General features: G+C 38.0%; 1 protein-coding gene across 1 annotated transcript in view; it reads left to right on the top strand.

Annotated features, from left to right (window-relative positions):
• LOC109462770 (tyrosine-protein phosphatase non-receptor type 23-like) overlaps positions 1 to 13,743 on the top strand; it is a 31,899-nt gene that overhangs the window by 4,011 nt on the left and 14,145 nt on the right. The window contains exons 4-19 of the mRNA XM_019759362.1: positions 75 to 151; positions 778 to 827; positions 1,287 to 1,418; positions 2,272 to 2,352; positions 3,266 to 3,400; positions 3,924 to 3,971; positions 4,379 to 4,435; positions 4,583 to 4,641; positions 5,266 to 5,345; positions 5,845 to 5,959; positions 7,290 to 7,355; positions 7,944 to 8,083; positions 8,817 to 8,908; positions 9,663 to 9,867; positions 11,156 to 11,316; positions 12,229 to 12,380. Of these exons, the coding sequence (XP_019614921.1) occupies positions 75 to 151; positions 778 to 827; positions 1,287 to 1,418; positions 2,272 to 2,352; positions 3,266 to 3,400; positions 3,924 to 3,971; positions 4,379 to 4,435; positions 4,583 to 4,641; positions 5,266 to 5,345; positions 5,845 to 5,959; positions 7,290 to 7,355; positions 7,944 to 8,083; positions 8,817 to 8,908; positions 9,663 to 9,867; positions 11,156 to 11,316; positions 12,229 to 12,380 (1,650 nt within the window). The remainder of the gene's footprint in view (positions 1 to 74; positions 152 to 777; positions 828 to 1,286; positions 1,419 to 2,271; positions 2,353 to 3,265; positions 3,401 to 3,923; positions 3,972 to 4,378; positions 4,436 to 4,582; positions 4,642 to 5,265; positions 5,346 to 5,844; positions 5,960 to 7,289; positions 7,356 to 7,943; positions 8,084 to 8,816; positions 8,909 to 9,662; positions 9,868 to 11,155; positions 11,317 to 12,228; positions 12,381 to 13,743) is intronic.

Genomic DNA, 13,743 nt, shown 5'->3' with positions numbered 1-13,743 from the left:
ACAGCACTAATGATACAGAACATCAGTAATATGGTTCAGGACATGTTGTGTATTGTTTAGTGTCTTGATTTCAGGAGTGACGTTTACTCTGGCAAGTTGATCACCTCTGCTGACATCAGATTTGAACAGGCTTCAATCCTCTATAACCTGGGTAAGATGTTCTTGTACTTAGTCCCTATGTCAATGTCCCACTTTACAACTCAGGTTAGGTGGAGAGTCTACTGTTACGCCCATAGAATGACTAACACTCAGTCTCCACCCCTGAACGTAATGAGCAAAATGTGATATAGAAAACTTACTTTATCAGAAAACAGCAAGTAGCTGACAAAAAAGAAACAACCAGAAATTCAGTACTAGAAATCAGTTACTCTGAGAATTTATGCATATCCCAAGGTTGGTCCTCTACACCTGGCCAGTGTACAAGCATTTGTCAGCCACACAATGTTGTTTTGAAGTTATCTATATCAAGGACATTATACAGATTGACGTATAATGTCCTTGTTTATACTATAATTTGATTTTCAATTTTCTCAACCATGCTGGTTTGCATGTACATGTAGCTGATTGCCAATCTTTTTTGGACAGAACCATCCTTAATATACATGTATGGAGCACCTGCTCACAACACACAAAAAGTTATGAAACTATAATCATGTTAATATGTAAATGGTTTTTGTTACAATATGTCACATTAGAGAAATTGAGCTGCATTCTTGAGCTGCGTGCATGTGTTTACCCAGATGCTGATGTTTTTGTTTGTTTGTTTGTTTCTCACAGCTGCCTTACATTCTATCCTCGGGTCGACTGACAACAGAATGTCTGAAGAGGTAAGGATCTTGCGTAATAAAATATCATATCAATGTGTCCATCTTTCTGTCAAATATTTGACAGATCGTTGGTGAAATTTAGACATCCAGGTACGTAATGAGATACGCCAAGATTGGCAAGAACAGTTACTCAAGCAACTGGATATGACTTTGGAAACGGTCAGAAGTTTCAGGTAGCATCCACTACCTTTCGTTATTGACACTAACCGTTTCCAAAGTCATATCCTGTTGCTTGAGTAACTGCTTTTTGGCATATTTGACGGATCTTTCAGTCAAATATTTGATGGAATTTTGCCACTCATAAAGGACAAAAATGTTGCCCAGTCTGTCTGCATAAACCTCCTTGGTTCACATAATTGGGATGAGACACTTCAACTAATTTCAGATTTAAGTTTTGACATTTTAATCAAGAGATGCGTTTATTATTAATATTAAGGCCATCTGTGTTCTTTTTTTAAGGGCATGAAAGTTTCCTGCACTCATTTCCAATGTGCTGCGGGGGCCTTCAGCTATCTGAGAGACCATTTTGGGAGCCTGCCTACACCTGATACGTCATTTGACATGCTGAACTTTTACATCAACTTGATGTTGGTAAGCTTTTACCATGTTTCAGTAAATAATTTCATCAGGTTGGTAAATGAATGAATAGCAAACTTCTTTGATCACAACCATTTATTATTCTTTTTACAAGCCGATGTTTTGATGACCTTCTGTCATCTTTATCAGGGCAATTCTGACTGCTTTGCTGTGCACTTTTTTACCATGTTTACGTGACATGTTTTTTGACCAGTTCTTTGCATGAGTGTGTGTGACTGTATGTACATGTATATTAGGGACTGCACTACAGTCACTACACAATATGTAGTGGGAGAAGTGATGGAAAAGAAAAAAAAAAAGCATAACACTGAAGAAGAGTGACAGATGCCACTCAAAATGCCTGGAAGTATGTTAATCTCCATAAGGCCACACCAATTTAATTTGTTGCTTGGATTTTTTCAGAAAAGATATGAAGCGACTGGGCGAAATAAAAAAAAAAACAGGCCATTAAGGCACCCCATGAAGGCCGGAAATGTTATAAGCCACGAAGTCAACATACCAGGCTGGTTTATTATTAAAACAATTAGATTTTGAACTTTAAATGAAACTAAGTTGCATTGTTACATTGGAAAAACTTAAACAACTTTCTTCAACCATTGGGGCCAAAATATGTCTTTCATTGTCTGATGAGCATTTTGCAGTTGATTCAGAACCTGAATTTTTTTTTTTTTTGCAAATCAGGAAAAAATGGACAGGACAACTCCAAGAAACAAATTAAATCGGCCTAATTTATGTCTATAGATTGAGTGACATTTGAGTGTCATAGATGGATGACTATATTGTGCATTTATTTATAATAAAATGAAGAGTTTTACTGGCTGAGTAACTTGTTTGTTTTTATCTGTAGGGACAAGCACAAGAATGTCTGCTGGAGAAGTCCATGCAGGACAACAGGAAACCTTCCCTGGTAGCCAGGATCAGTATGCAGGTACAGACTCACACATGGAAAATACTCACAATACAGCATTACTGACAAAACCTTTGAGAAACCCCGGAGGAACCTCATCAGTAGCGTGCGTAGTCCAGTGGTTAGCGATCCTGCCTCTGGACTAAGGGGTTGGGAGTTCGAATCCCGGCTGATGTCGCTCACCTGACATGCATGCTACTGTTTAGAGTCGCAGTCCTTCGGATGGGACATCAAGCTGTGGCCCACTGTTGATTGTGCTTGTTGAAAAGAGCTAGGGGAATTTCTCTGGTACAATGAACCTGTACATAGTGTCCGTCTTCTCTGTCACGACCAGTGGAAGATTAGCTTTTTAATGAGCTTAACTGGTTCGAGATCGCTTTCGATCTTTTCCTCTTTGCTCCTCTGATGACGTTGAATGACACACACACATACATGTATACATGACTTGTATAACTTATACAAAATGTAACAATTATAAGTGGGATTGTGTGACATAATGGTGTTTGGCCCAGAATCCTAAGCTCTAGGAAAAAAAAGTGTTGACTGTGTTTCCTGTTTCAGTCCTGAAAAAATTAGGGTTGGTAGGTAGGGATTATCTTTTTTTTCTTGACTTCAGTGATATCTACATGTACATGACTATAGGGGTTCAACTTATACAATTCAGTTGAAGAAAGTAAAACTTGCATGAAGACACTTTCATTTTTAATGTCAATATTAGAAAACCAATAATTTATTGTACAACATATCATCACTCAGGTGTCAGATCATGGAGCTAGAAAAGGTTGATCAGCTTGGGGTCCACCCCTAAAAAAAAGGTGAGGGTCGGCAGGTTTTTCTAGGGTTGGTACAGGAAACAGGAAACACAACATTTTTTCCTAGGCCTAATAAAACAACCAAACAAACAAACAAACACATATATAACTGCATGTTACAGGTGGTGGCGTTCTACACACAAGGGTTGAGAATTCTGGACACTCCTGATGCCACACAGATCATCGGATCTAAACATCACAAAGAGTGGAAAAGACTCCTGCAGATAAAAATCAACTACTTTACATGTATTTCATACGTAAGTTTGCTCCATATTTTGTTATGATCATCATTAAGCAAATTATACTGTATAATTTGTTGCGGGGATATCCAACAGTTTGGACATGAGGGCAGATTCATTTACATGTATTTTCATTTATTTTTCGATAGACATGTACAGGGAAATCTGTTTTTCACTGTTAAGTTTGGGTTGAACTTGAAATAATTATGTAGTACTATAACAGTTAGTGATACAAATTTAATCATTCTGATGCATATTAATGTTGTCATGAATTTGGAGTGAAGACCAGGTCATCATGAAAAATTAAACAGTTGTGAACATTTAATTTACATTTTTATGTTTGTACAGTACAATGATCATGTTTTACAGTATGTACTGTATATCAGCAGATAACTGTTTTCTTAGCCAAAACAACAACAGATATTCTCTCAAGTCTTTGCTAGCCTACATGTTTCATTTCTATGCATTTGAAGACTTGATGTTAAGTTATAGAAATTATAACCATGTGAACTCTTTTGAATCCCTGGTGTTTCATCTTTAGTTATTCATGGGAAATCAGGCAGATGAGCAGCAGAAGTTTGGAGAAAAGGTGAGTTGTTTTTAGTTGTCTTTCTTTTCTGTCTACCAATGGTGTACATGTCTGTTTGTTATAGTGCAGAGTAGCTGAGGTCAGATACATGTACATATATGTGGTGTAAGATATCAGAATTTTGTGTTATTCAGAATTCTGAACTGTACAGTAGAGTTTTTGACATTTCATTTTTGTAATGTAAAATATATAATATTGATGAGAAGGCATTTTTGATGTATATGAATGTACTGTCATGTATTGATGGGAACTGTAAAAATTAACTGCTGTTAAATCAACACACTCATTATTTGTTCCCATGCGGACTTGCCGGCATATTATTGACCAGCACTGAATCTAGTGTCCACTCAGAGCATAATTATAAGCATTACAAACATGTAGAATTGACCTTGTAACATACCTTGCAGGTCACTTACTACAAGAGTGCCTTGGACAAGTTAACTGAAGCAGTCAAACTAGCAAAGGTCTGTTCCTACAGTTCTTAACAATGAAAATAATTCTTTTTGACATTATATTGCTTTTTTTTTGTGGACAAGAACAGTATTTGCTTTATTTAGAAGTCATTGAAATATGAACACGAGACTAAACTGAAGCTTGTCCCACCTCTGTAGGGTCAACTAGACAGTATTTCCGAAGCCTTACAGTTTACCATGGATGTGGTGGGAGGAAAGTAAGTCCTACTGGCCTTTTCTAGTCTTGTCATATGAGAGAAAAGATGCCTCTTCTGTCTTTCTGTTCTTCTTTATAGGAGTTCACAGTATGTGACACTGTACATGTATATTATTATTTTGTATAATGAGGTATTTTTCACTTTTAAATGAGTTCATAATATTATGTGACACTGTATACAATGTATTTTTTATTAGATGTACATGTAGTTCATTTTACATGTGACATGCGTTCTATCTTTAGTAGATCTGTCGGATGTCTTTTGTAATGTCTGTCTGCCTTTGTGTGCACACATCAGTGAACATAACTCATTCAAATCCATTCCTTATTTGCATAATTGATAGGAGGTGCTAGAATAGCCTTTTTTTTGTAAAAAGATAAGACTGTCCTTGGGTGGAGAATATGATCAACAGTTAGTCACATAATTCCTGCAAATTAGGATCTTATTTGAATTGTGTACTTGTATGCACGTGTATGATTGTTTGTGAACATGTGTGCATTGTGTGTTTCTTACAGTTTCTGTATATTCTGTCAGAGAGGTGACATACAATGTACATGTATCTACATCTGTTTATCTGCTGTCTGTATATCAACTATATCTGATTGCCTTGTATTTTTGATGCAGGTATGGAGGAGCTAAAAAGGATAATGACTTTGTGTACCATGAGACAGTTCCAGCAATTGAGTCTATGCCAGAGCTGAAAGGTAAATTAGAAGGAAGCTGATTATATTTTTGTTTCTCACCCTCTGATCTTTGTTATTGATAATCGGGTGTTAGTAAAGCTGAAATGTGGGATTTCTCTCGTTTACATGTATTTTTTTTACTTTTTGTGATGTAGTTGACAATAGAGATTCAGGGCTCAAAATACTTTTTTTTCAGGAATGTGCAAAATTGCATGATGGCAAAAATTTTAGGTGCAATTTGAAAAATTTATGTGCAAAATTTAATGGTCTGCAACTGTTTTAGCTTTCCAGGGCACCGCTAGTAGCTTCCCCGCCCCTACCCCCTACCACATGTCACAAACACTAAGTCTTAGTCACTGTTGGAACTTCCTGAAATTGAAAACATTTTAATGTATAATATGAGGCTACATGTATGTTTGCGCGTACTAGGTGTAAATTCTCCTATAACTTATAAAACTGACAATTTACACAGTCAACTGCAATGGAATGATACTACATGTAAGTTCTGATGTTTTAACAGGTGCATCGCTAGTGAAAGCCCTTCCTTTCCAGCCAATCGACACAAGTGTTACAGGACCAGATATCTTTGAGAGACTGGTGCCCATGGAAGCACATGAGTATTCCTCCATGTACAGGTAAGTACCAAGTTGAACACTTGTACTCACCTTGCTATAATTGTACTTACTTACCTCCAATGTACAGGTAAGTACGGCCTAAGAAAAAAATGTAACAGTTGTGACTCCTGTTTTTCGACCAACCCTATAGAAAGAGATGCTGACCCTAGCCCAGGCCTCGAAATTAACTTTGCTTCCTATTGTCCCAGCACTGTCCCAAAAATAAATTTCAATTGTCCCGAAGTGAGGATGAACTGTCCCAACCTGTTTTTCGGGATTCAAAGTATTGTACAACTTCAACTTGAAGTCAACGTTATTTTGCTTACGTTCTCACTCCCAGCTCTATGGTGCGCTCTAGGGGGATTTTTCGGAGCCAAAAGTTCAGACGTGTGCCTAATAAAAGAAAGAAGACCTGAGTGACATTCTGATGCTGATTATTCTTTTATTGTCCTAAAAATGTCCCAAAGTATCTTTTTAGTTGTCCCAGTCTATATTTTAGTGGACAGTGGCCATCAGGACACTGTTAATTTCAAGCCCTGCCCTGGCCTTTTTTTGTGTGGATCCCTGCAAGGGACAACATACATTTTTCGAGCTGATAGACCTTTTCTAGCTCCATGATCTGACACCTACTCAGTGATGAAACGTTAATCAGTTTTCCAACGTTGACATCGAAAATGAAAGTGTCCTCATGCAAATTTTACTTTTTTAAACTGTAAGTTGGATCACTTGAGATCACCAAAGTCTATCACCTAGTCAAAGAAAAAAGAAAGAAAGATCCCTACCTACATGTACCAACCCTAAGTATTTTTGGGAAATTTTGGAAACACAGCATTTTTTCCCTTGGCCTGACACCAGTCTTACCCTGCTATGATCTGATGAAACATTTTGTGAGTAATTATCATCATACATGTAGCTTGTCGCTGCAAAATTGTCACATAATGTTGAGATTTTCAAATTATCATAGTGGTTCATCTGTGTTGGTACCTATAATATATCATACATTGTAGTACAATGCTGTTAAAAATTTTAAAGTTTGCCCAAAGGCCAAACTGACTGGCCTTATACATGTATGTTTTAGTAGGATCAATGTACTTTTGTGAGCTAATAACATTTGAACAGACCTGTCCTTGGTGCTGAACACATACAGTTGTACTAGTGTACAGCTCTTTTGACCATGTCATCAGGGGTAAATAACTTCATTTCCTTGTTGCCAATCCAAATTACAGCATGACATTTTCTACTGACCGCATAACTGTATAGCCCTTTTGTCAGATTTATCTCAACTCTTACCCCTCCCTCCCCTGTGGGGCAAAATTGTATTTCTTATCAATCATAAAACATGTATTTCCAGTGAGGAGAAGGCAAAGCTTCTACGGCAGGTCGTTGCAGAAATTGAACTGAAAGATGAACAGTTACAGTAAGTACTTATAATACATGTATCATGATACAGATTGATTTTACTAAGGCCACACTAATTTAATTTGTTGGTTCTCAGATTTTTTTTAGAAAACATTTTTTGTATGAAGCGACAGGGTGAAAAAAATGCAGCTTGAAACAGAATAGAATGCATTCAAATGATTGGAATTTGCTCAAATGACACATCATTATTAATTGACCTCAGACATGTACATGTATACATGTATGTAGCTGGGGTGTATACTCACTCACTGGGGTGTATATATGTATAAATAATTGTTCTCAGTCTCACCTAAACACATAATGTATATTGGAGCTGGTACATTGTACTCTGAGACTTACAGTATATACATGTAAGGCCCCATATACATTGCACATTGTACAGTGTATATGGGGCCTCTCCTACATGTACAAATGTAGCTGGGGACATACATTTTGTACATCTAAAGGTGAATTGAAGTACACAATGTATGTACTAACTAACTACATTGTACAGTACAAAATGTACCTGCCCCTTTAAGTCAGTAGTAATTTATCAAGACGAGTAGTATTCTGTGAATGATCCCCTGTATTGTTGTCTTCCCCCCAGCCAATATCTGGACTCGTTGGACCTGGGTCAGCTGCTGGAGACGCCTGAGTCTACCCGCCTGCCCCAGTCCCTGCTGGAGAAGTGTGCTGCCATGAGTGTGAGGCAGGACACCATGAAAACACTGTCTGGGTCCATGCAAGGTACATGTACTTCATGGTAGTGCTGTGTTTGCTGGACCGGCTTTGGACTTGTAAAAATGTTATAGGTTCAAGTCCAAAAAAAACCCTAAAAGTCATGAACCGATTCCGGACTTATTACAAAAATAATACATTGTCATATACCCCTTTTTTATCCAAACCACCTAAAACCTTTCATAGATTGCAAAATCTGTGCTGCAAAATGAAGAAAACATTGCCATCAGGCATCGTCAAGTGTTGGCCCCCAAATGTTACAAATGTATGTGGCCACAGTTTTGCCCAGAAAACATTGCAAGGTTGCCAACATGCAATTTTGTATATGCCATGGGTTAAGGTCCAGACATTTATGTACGAGTCCAGAACTGAACCTAAACCTCTGGACTTGAATCCGGACCTGAACCCAAATGTGCGTGGGTTTAGGTACACAGCACTACTTCATGGGCCACCAGTGGCAGAACGTACTTGGCTTGTGCAAAACTTTTTGTGTTCTTCATTGGATGTTTGGACAATATTGCATCAGAATATTGCCCGTTGCAGACAGTATAATTTCGAACACAACATTTGAAAACTACAGATTAATCCGATGTCGATGAACACTCGTATCAAACGTTATCACGGCTCAGGTATGACATAAATTACATGTCCTGACAAATCAGGACTAAAGTGACTGCATGGGATATTGGCTTTGTGGATTTGGCAAGAAACCCTGAGTAATTTGAGTTGTTGTTGTCTTTAGTGCTATCCAGTGTGAGGTTGGATGTGGAGGCAGGACTGAGGGAAGTGGAACAACTGGTGGAGGATGAGAGGATGAAGGAGAAGGATTTTCAGGTAAGTTCTCCTTTTTTTATTTATCTATTTATTAATCTTACAAACAAATGGGTAGTCCTTTTAGCCGTTGAGGCACATTTCAATCAGTATTTCATACTATGGGTATATAACTGCAGAAACAAGCCTCAAGATGAGTCCTTTATTTTATGGGTGGTACCGTAAATATCAGCCCAGGGCCCTTCCAGCAACCACTTTCTGTCACAGATTTTTCAGTAATCAAGTTATTTCATGTTCTACTTGTACCAGTATTGAAGATTTTGACAAAGTTGGACAGTAATACAGTAGTCAATGTCACATGTCACAGACAATGGCACAATATAATGCTCCTAAATTATGTATAACATTACTTCTTCACCGCCATTATGGATTCTCTAACCGCCATCTTGGATTTTTGAAACTTAGTTAACATAAACTTTTAACTGATCGAGGAACATGGTAGTTATAGAGTTCAAACTTGTTCCAACACAAGGAAGAAACTTGCCATAAATTTTTAGCTGATCCCGTCGACCTTCCTCAGATATGTGATGCAAAGATCGCTGATCACTCTCCAGAAGTCGGAAGCGTGATTAGCTGAAAGTTTATGGGGAGTTTCTTCCCTGTGTTGGAAGAAGTTTGAACTCTATAACTATATGGATTCTACCAAGTTACACAGATGAGATTTCATTTTTTGAATATGAGGAACTTGATGTTTGCAGTATATAAAATTAATCTTACTTGGCAGTAATGTAACAGTAACTAATTCTACTCCTTACAGGATGCATATGGAGCCAGATCAGCCTCCATTATCTGCAGTGACATTGCCAGAGAGTTGGACAAGTACAAGGAGGCCCACAGCAAGGCCTCCCAGACCAGCACAGACCTGCGCACGTCCATGAACACACATGTCAGTAACCTCAAACTTCTGTCTGGACCTTTGGAGGTGTTACAGGCTGCACTGCCTTCACAGAACATCATGGATGGTCAGTACTGATTTGGGTTCTTAGGCCACACCAATTTAATTTCTTGGTTAACGGATTTTTCTAGAAAAATAATGGAGCGGGCGGGCGAGAAAAAAATAAAAATAGAAACAGGCCTAGGCATCGTATTATGGCCCAAAATGGTACGATAGGAGCCATGAAGTCAACACAAAAGGCTGGTTCAAAATTTAAACAATGAATTTTGAACTTTTAATGATACCATTGCATTGAAAGATGGAATAACTGTAACAATTAGGATGAAAAGGTCTGTTTTCAACTGTTCAGGGCAAAATATGAGCATTTTGCAGTTGATTCTGGATTTTTATTTTTATTTGCAAATCAGAAAAAATGAAGCGGCGAATCCGTTAACCAAGAAATTAAATTGGTGTGGCCTTAGGCCTTGGAAAAATATGTTGTGTTTCCTGTTTCAGTCCTGAAAAAATTAGGGTCAGTAGGGATTTTTTTCTTTTTTTTAGACTAGCAATCTGTAGTGATCCAACTTATACAATGCAGTTTAACAAAGTAACACTTGTATGAGGACACTTTTATTTTCAATGTCATTGTTGGAAAACTGATTTTACAATATTTCATCACTCAAGTAGTAGATCATGAAGCTAGAAAATGTTGATCAGCTCAAAAAATTGATGCTCCTTGCAGGGATCTACGAAAGAAGCTATTAGGGTCGGGAAACAGGAAACGTAACATTTATTTTCCTAGGCCTTATTTGTATGTCATGACCGATAAACCACTTCAAGGTCACTGTAACACACATGTTAACAATTAAAACTTAAGGTAAAGTTCTGTAGCATTTTTGATTGATGAGGCCATAGGGGCAGTGTAAGGTATTGTCACATATAGTGCTGTGTACTGGTTCACTGGACCGATTCCGGACTTGTAAAAATGTTCAGGTTCAAGTCCAAAAAAACCTAAAAGGCAAGAACCAGTTCCAGACTTATTACCAAAAAATAATGTGATTGTCATAGACCCCTTTTTGTTGAAACCACCTAAAATTTTCCATAGATTGCAAAACCTGTGCTGCAAAATGAAGAAAACATTGCCATCGGGCATTCTCCAATGTTGGCCTCCATGTTACGTGGCCAGTTTCGCCCAGGCAACACTGCAAGGTTGCCAAAATATATTTACATGCAATTTTGTATATGCTATGAGTTTAGGTCTGGTCTTACGAGTCCAGAACCTAAACCTCTGGACTTGAATCCGGACCTGAACCTAAATGTGGGTTTAGGTACACAGCACTAGTCACATACATTGTACATGTTGTTGTATGCTGCAGCACCAGTGGATGAAAGTGTGAGGAAGAACCTGAAGATGTTAAAAGAGAAAGTGGAGGAGATGCAGCAGCAGAGGAAGATGCTGGAGGATCAGCTGAGAGAACAGATCCAGAACGATGACATCACACAAGTGCTGGTCACACGGGACCAGGGCAACTTGGAGGTGAGAAACCTTCAAGTTTGTTTCCCTTCAGGTCATGTTGTTTTGATTATATGGATGACATCCGCGCGCGCATGAATTTTCGGCCATTTCCAAAAAAAAAGTTTTCTGCCATACTAGTAAATCGCACAAAACTGTTGCAAAATGAGCAAATATACATTGTATTCCATAAGTTGAAAAAAAAAAACAAGATTGGAAAACAGTACCAATGTTAACGTTGTAGAATGCCAAAATAAAACAGAAAAGAAAAAATGTAAAGAAAAGAATTTGAAGAGTAGATTATTTGCCAAACCATACTCTATGTCATTGGTTCAACCTTCATGACCACGTAGATTTCATAATGAAAGAAACTTTTTTTTATTTGCATGCGTGCTTCAGTTTTGGGGTTCCAAGAGGATGTCATCCTTTAATCAAATCAATATGGCCTTACATCACACGTCAACATACAAAATGTACTTCTTAAGTTACTATCATTCAACACAATGTAGTTCTCTCACCTAAAGCTTTCCACCAGTTACTCTCACTGGTCTTCCTCAGTAGACTGACCCAGTGAGACTTTCCATGTGGCTTCACTCAACTGCATTGGGGGGGGGGGCATCGTCTACCAGATACCTTTGACCCAGTGTTGACGTCACACTTTAAAGAAGCCACCTGACAAGCCTCACTGGGTTAGTCTACTGAGGAAGACCAGCCTGTATGGGTCAAAAACTCTAGGTGAGAGAACTTCTTTGTGTTGGATCAAAAGTTTGAACAGAAAACATCATGTACTTCTTTATTATTCATTTTTTTGTATTTTGTCTTTCATCAAACTACTGCCATTATTTTAACCCCAAACTCAAAGATACTACAGAATCTCAATTGTCACTGTGTATGTACTTATTGTACATTACTTTTTATGTTGTGTGTTGTTTGTAGGAGTTGTTCAAACAGGAGCTGAGGAAGTATGACCAGGTCATAGCATACATCCACCAGAATCTGGCTGCTCAGGACAATATTCTAAAGGCACTCACTGAGGTCAACGCCAAGTATGCAGCTACCAGGAAGGCCAGCATAGAGACGGAACAGAGGTAACATGAAATTGAAACACAACATGTAGGCATGGTGCCTATCAGAAGTCATACAGATTGATACTAAGGCCACACCAATTTGATTTCTTGTTTAAGGGATTTTTCTAGAAAAATGATGGAGCGGGCGGGCGAAAAATAAAAAATAAAAACAGGCCTAGGCAATCCTATTATGGCCCAAAATGGTACGATAGGAGCCATGAAGTCAACACACCAGGCTGATTCAAAATTTAAACAGTGAATTTTGAACTTTTGATGATACCACTGCATTTTTAAAGATGGAATAACTGTAACAACTAGGAAGAAAAGAACTGTTTTCAACTGTTCATGGCAAAATACATGTATGAGCATTTTGCAGTTGATTCAAAATTTTTTTTTTTGCAAATCAGAAAAAAAGGAAGCAGGCGAATCCGTTAACCAAGAAATTAAATTGGTGTGGCCTAAAAAAAATGTCTCAGTCAACAGAAACTCTGATCTGAGTCTCTGCTGGTAGAGACTGATAGATATTGTACTACAAGTCTTACCGGTGACACTACTGTTAGTGCCTTGTCCGCTGTATAATGGAAGGGTCCAAAAAGTGGTCGGTTATTCTAATTCACCAACCACTTTTGAGGTTACAGCCTGATAAGCAATGGCAAATGTAGCCTACTGATTGGTCGATGCCTTCTGGCTATATGATAAATTGTACATGTATTACATACATGTTCAATTTATAATATATTATGATATCAGTAGCCACCAGTAAAGTGATTGAATGTTTGGTGTTTAGGATATGCTGGGCAATGTTAGGTTATAGCAATAGACCTCATCCTCTCAGCCCGTACAATGTAGAATCGCTTGCCTTATGCAAAAAACTTTATTGCACGACAATTGTACATGGTACACTGTACCGTACAGTGTATGGCAGCGACTGCTAAGCATTGTGCAACAAGAAAAGTGTACCTGGTCCAGTAGAATGAAAATTAACGTCCTAACTATAAGGTAACATTTGCAAAGCAAAAAAAAATTCATATTATGTTTACCTTCGAACATGGTCTGCTCTGTTAATTCTTACACATTCATACAATGTACATGTAAACATGTATGTGGTCAGACAGTCTAAATTGTGTCTAAAAGTCTAAAAGTGTTGAGCTGAACTCGAGCGGTGTTGGCTGCTATATTGGCAGTACTATTGTGAACCATTTTTTGTATGCAGACGACATATGTATTATTTGTCCTTCTGTTAAAGGACTGCAAAAACTTATTTCGATTTGTGAAAGCTTTGGTGATCGCAACGATATTCTCTTCAGCGAAAAGAAGAGCCATTGTATGTACTTTCCATGTGACAGACTTCGGTTGAACTGTGCGCCCCCTTCAGTAAGGCTTT

The sequence above is a fragment of the Branchiostoma belcheri genome, unplaced genomic scaffold (assembly GCF_001625305.1).
Source record: "Branchiostoma belcheri isolate BF01 breed outbred unplaced genomic scaffold, Haploidv18h27 scaffold12, whole genome shotgun sequence".
Taxonomy (NCBI): domain Eukaryota; kingdom Metazoa; phylum Chordata; class Leptocardii; order Amphioxiformes; family Branchiostomatidae; genus Branchiostoma; species Branchiostoma belcheri.
Note: the sequence above shows the minus strand (reverse complement) of the source record. Positions and strands in the feature narration are given on the sequence as shown.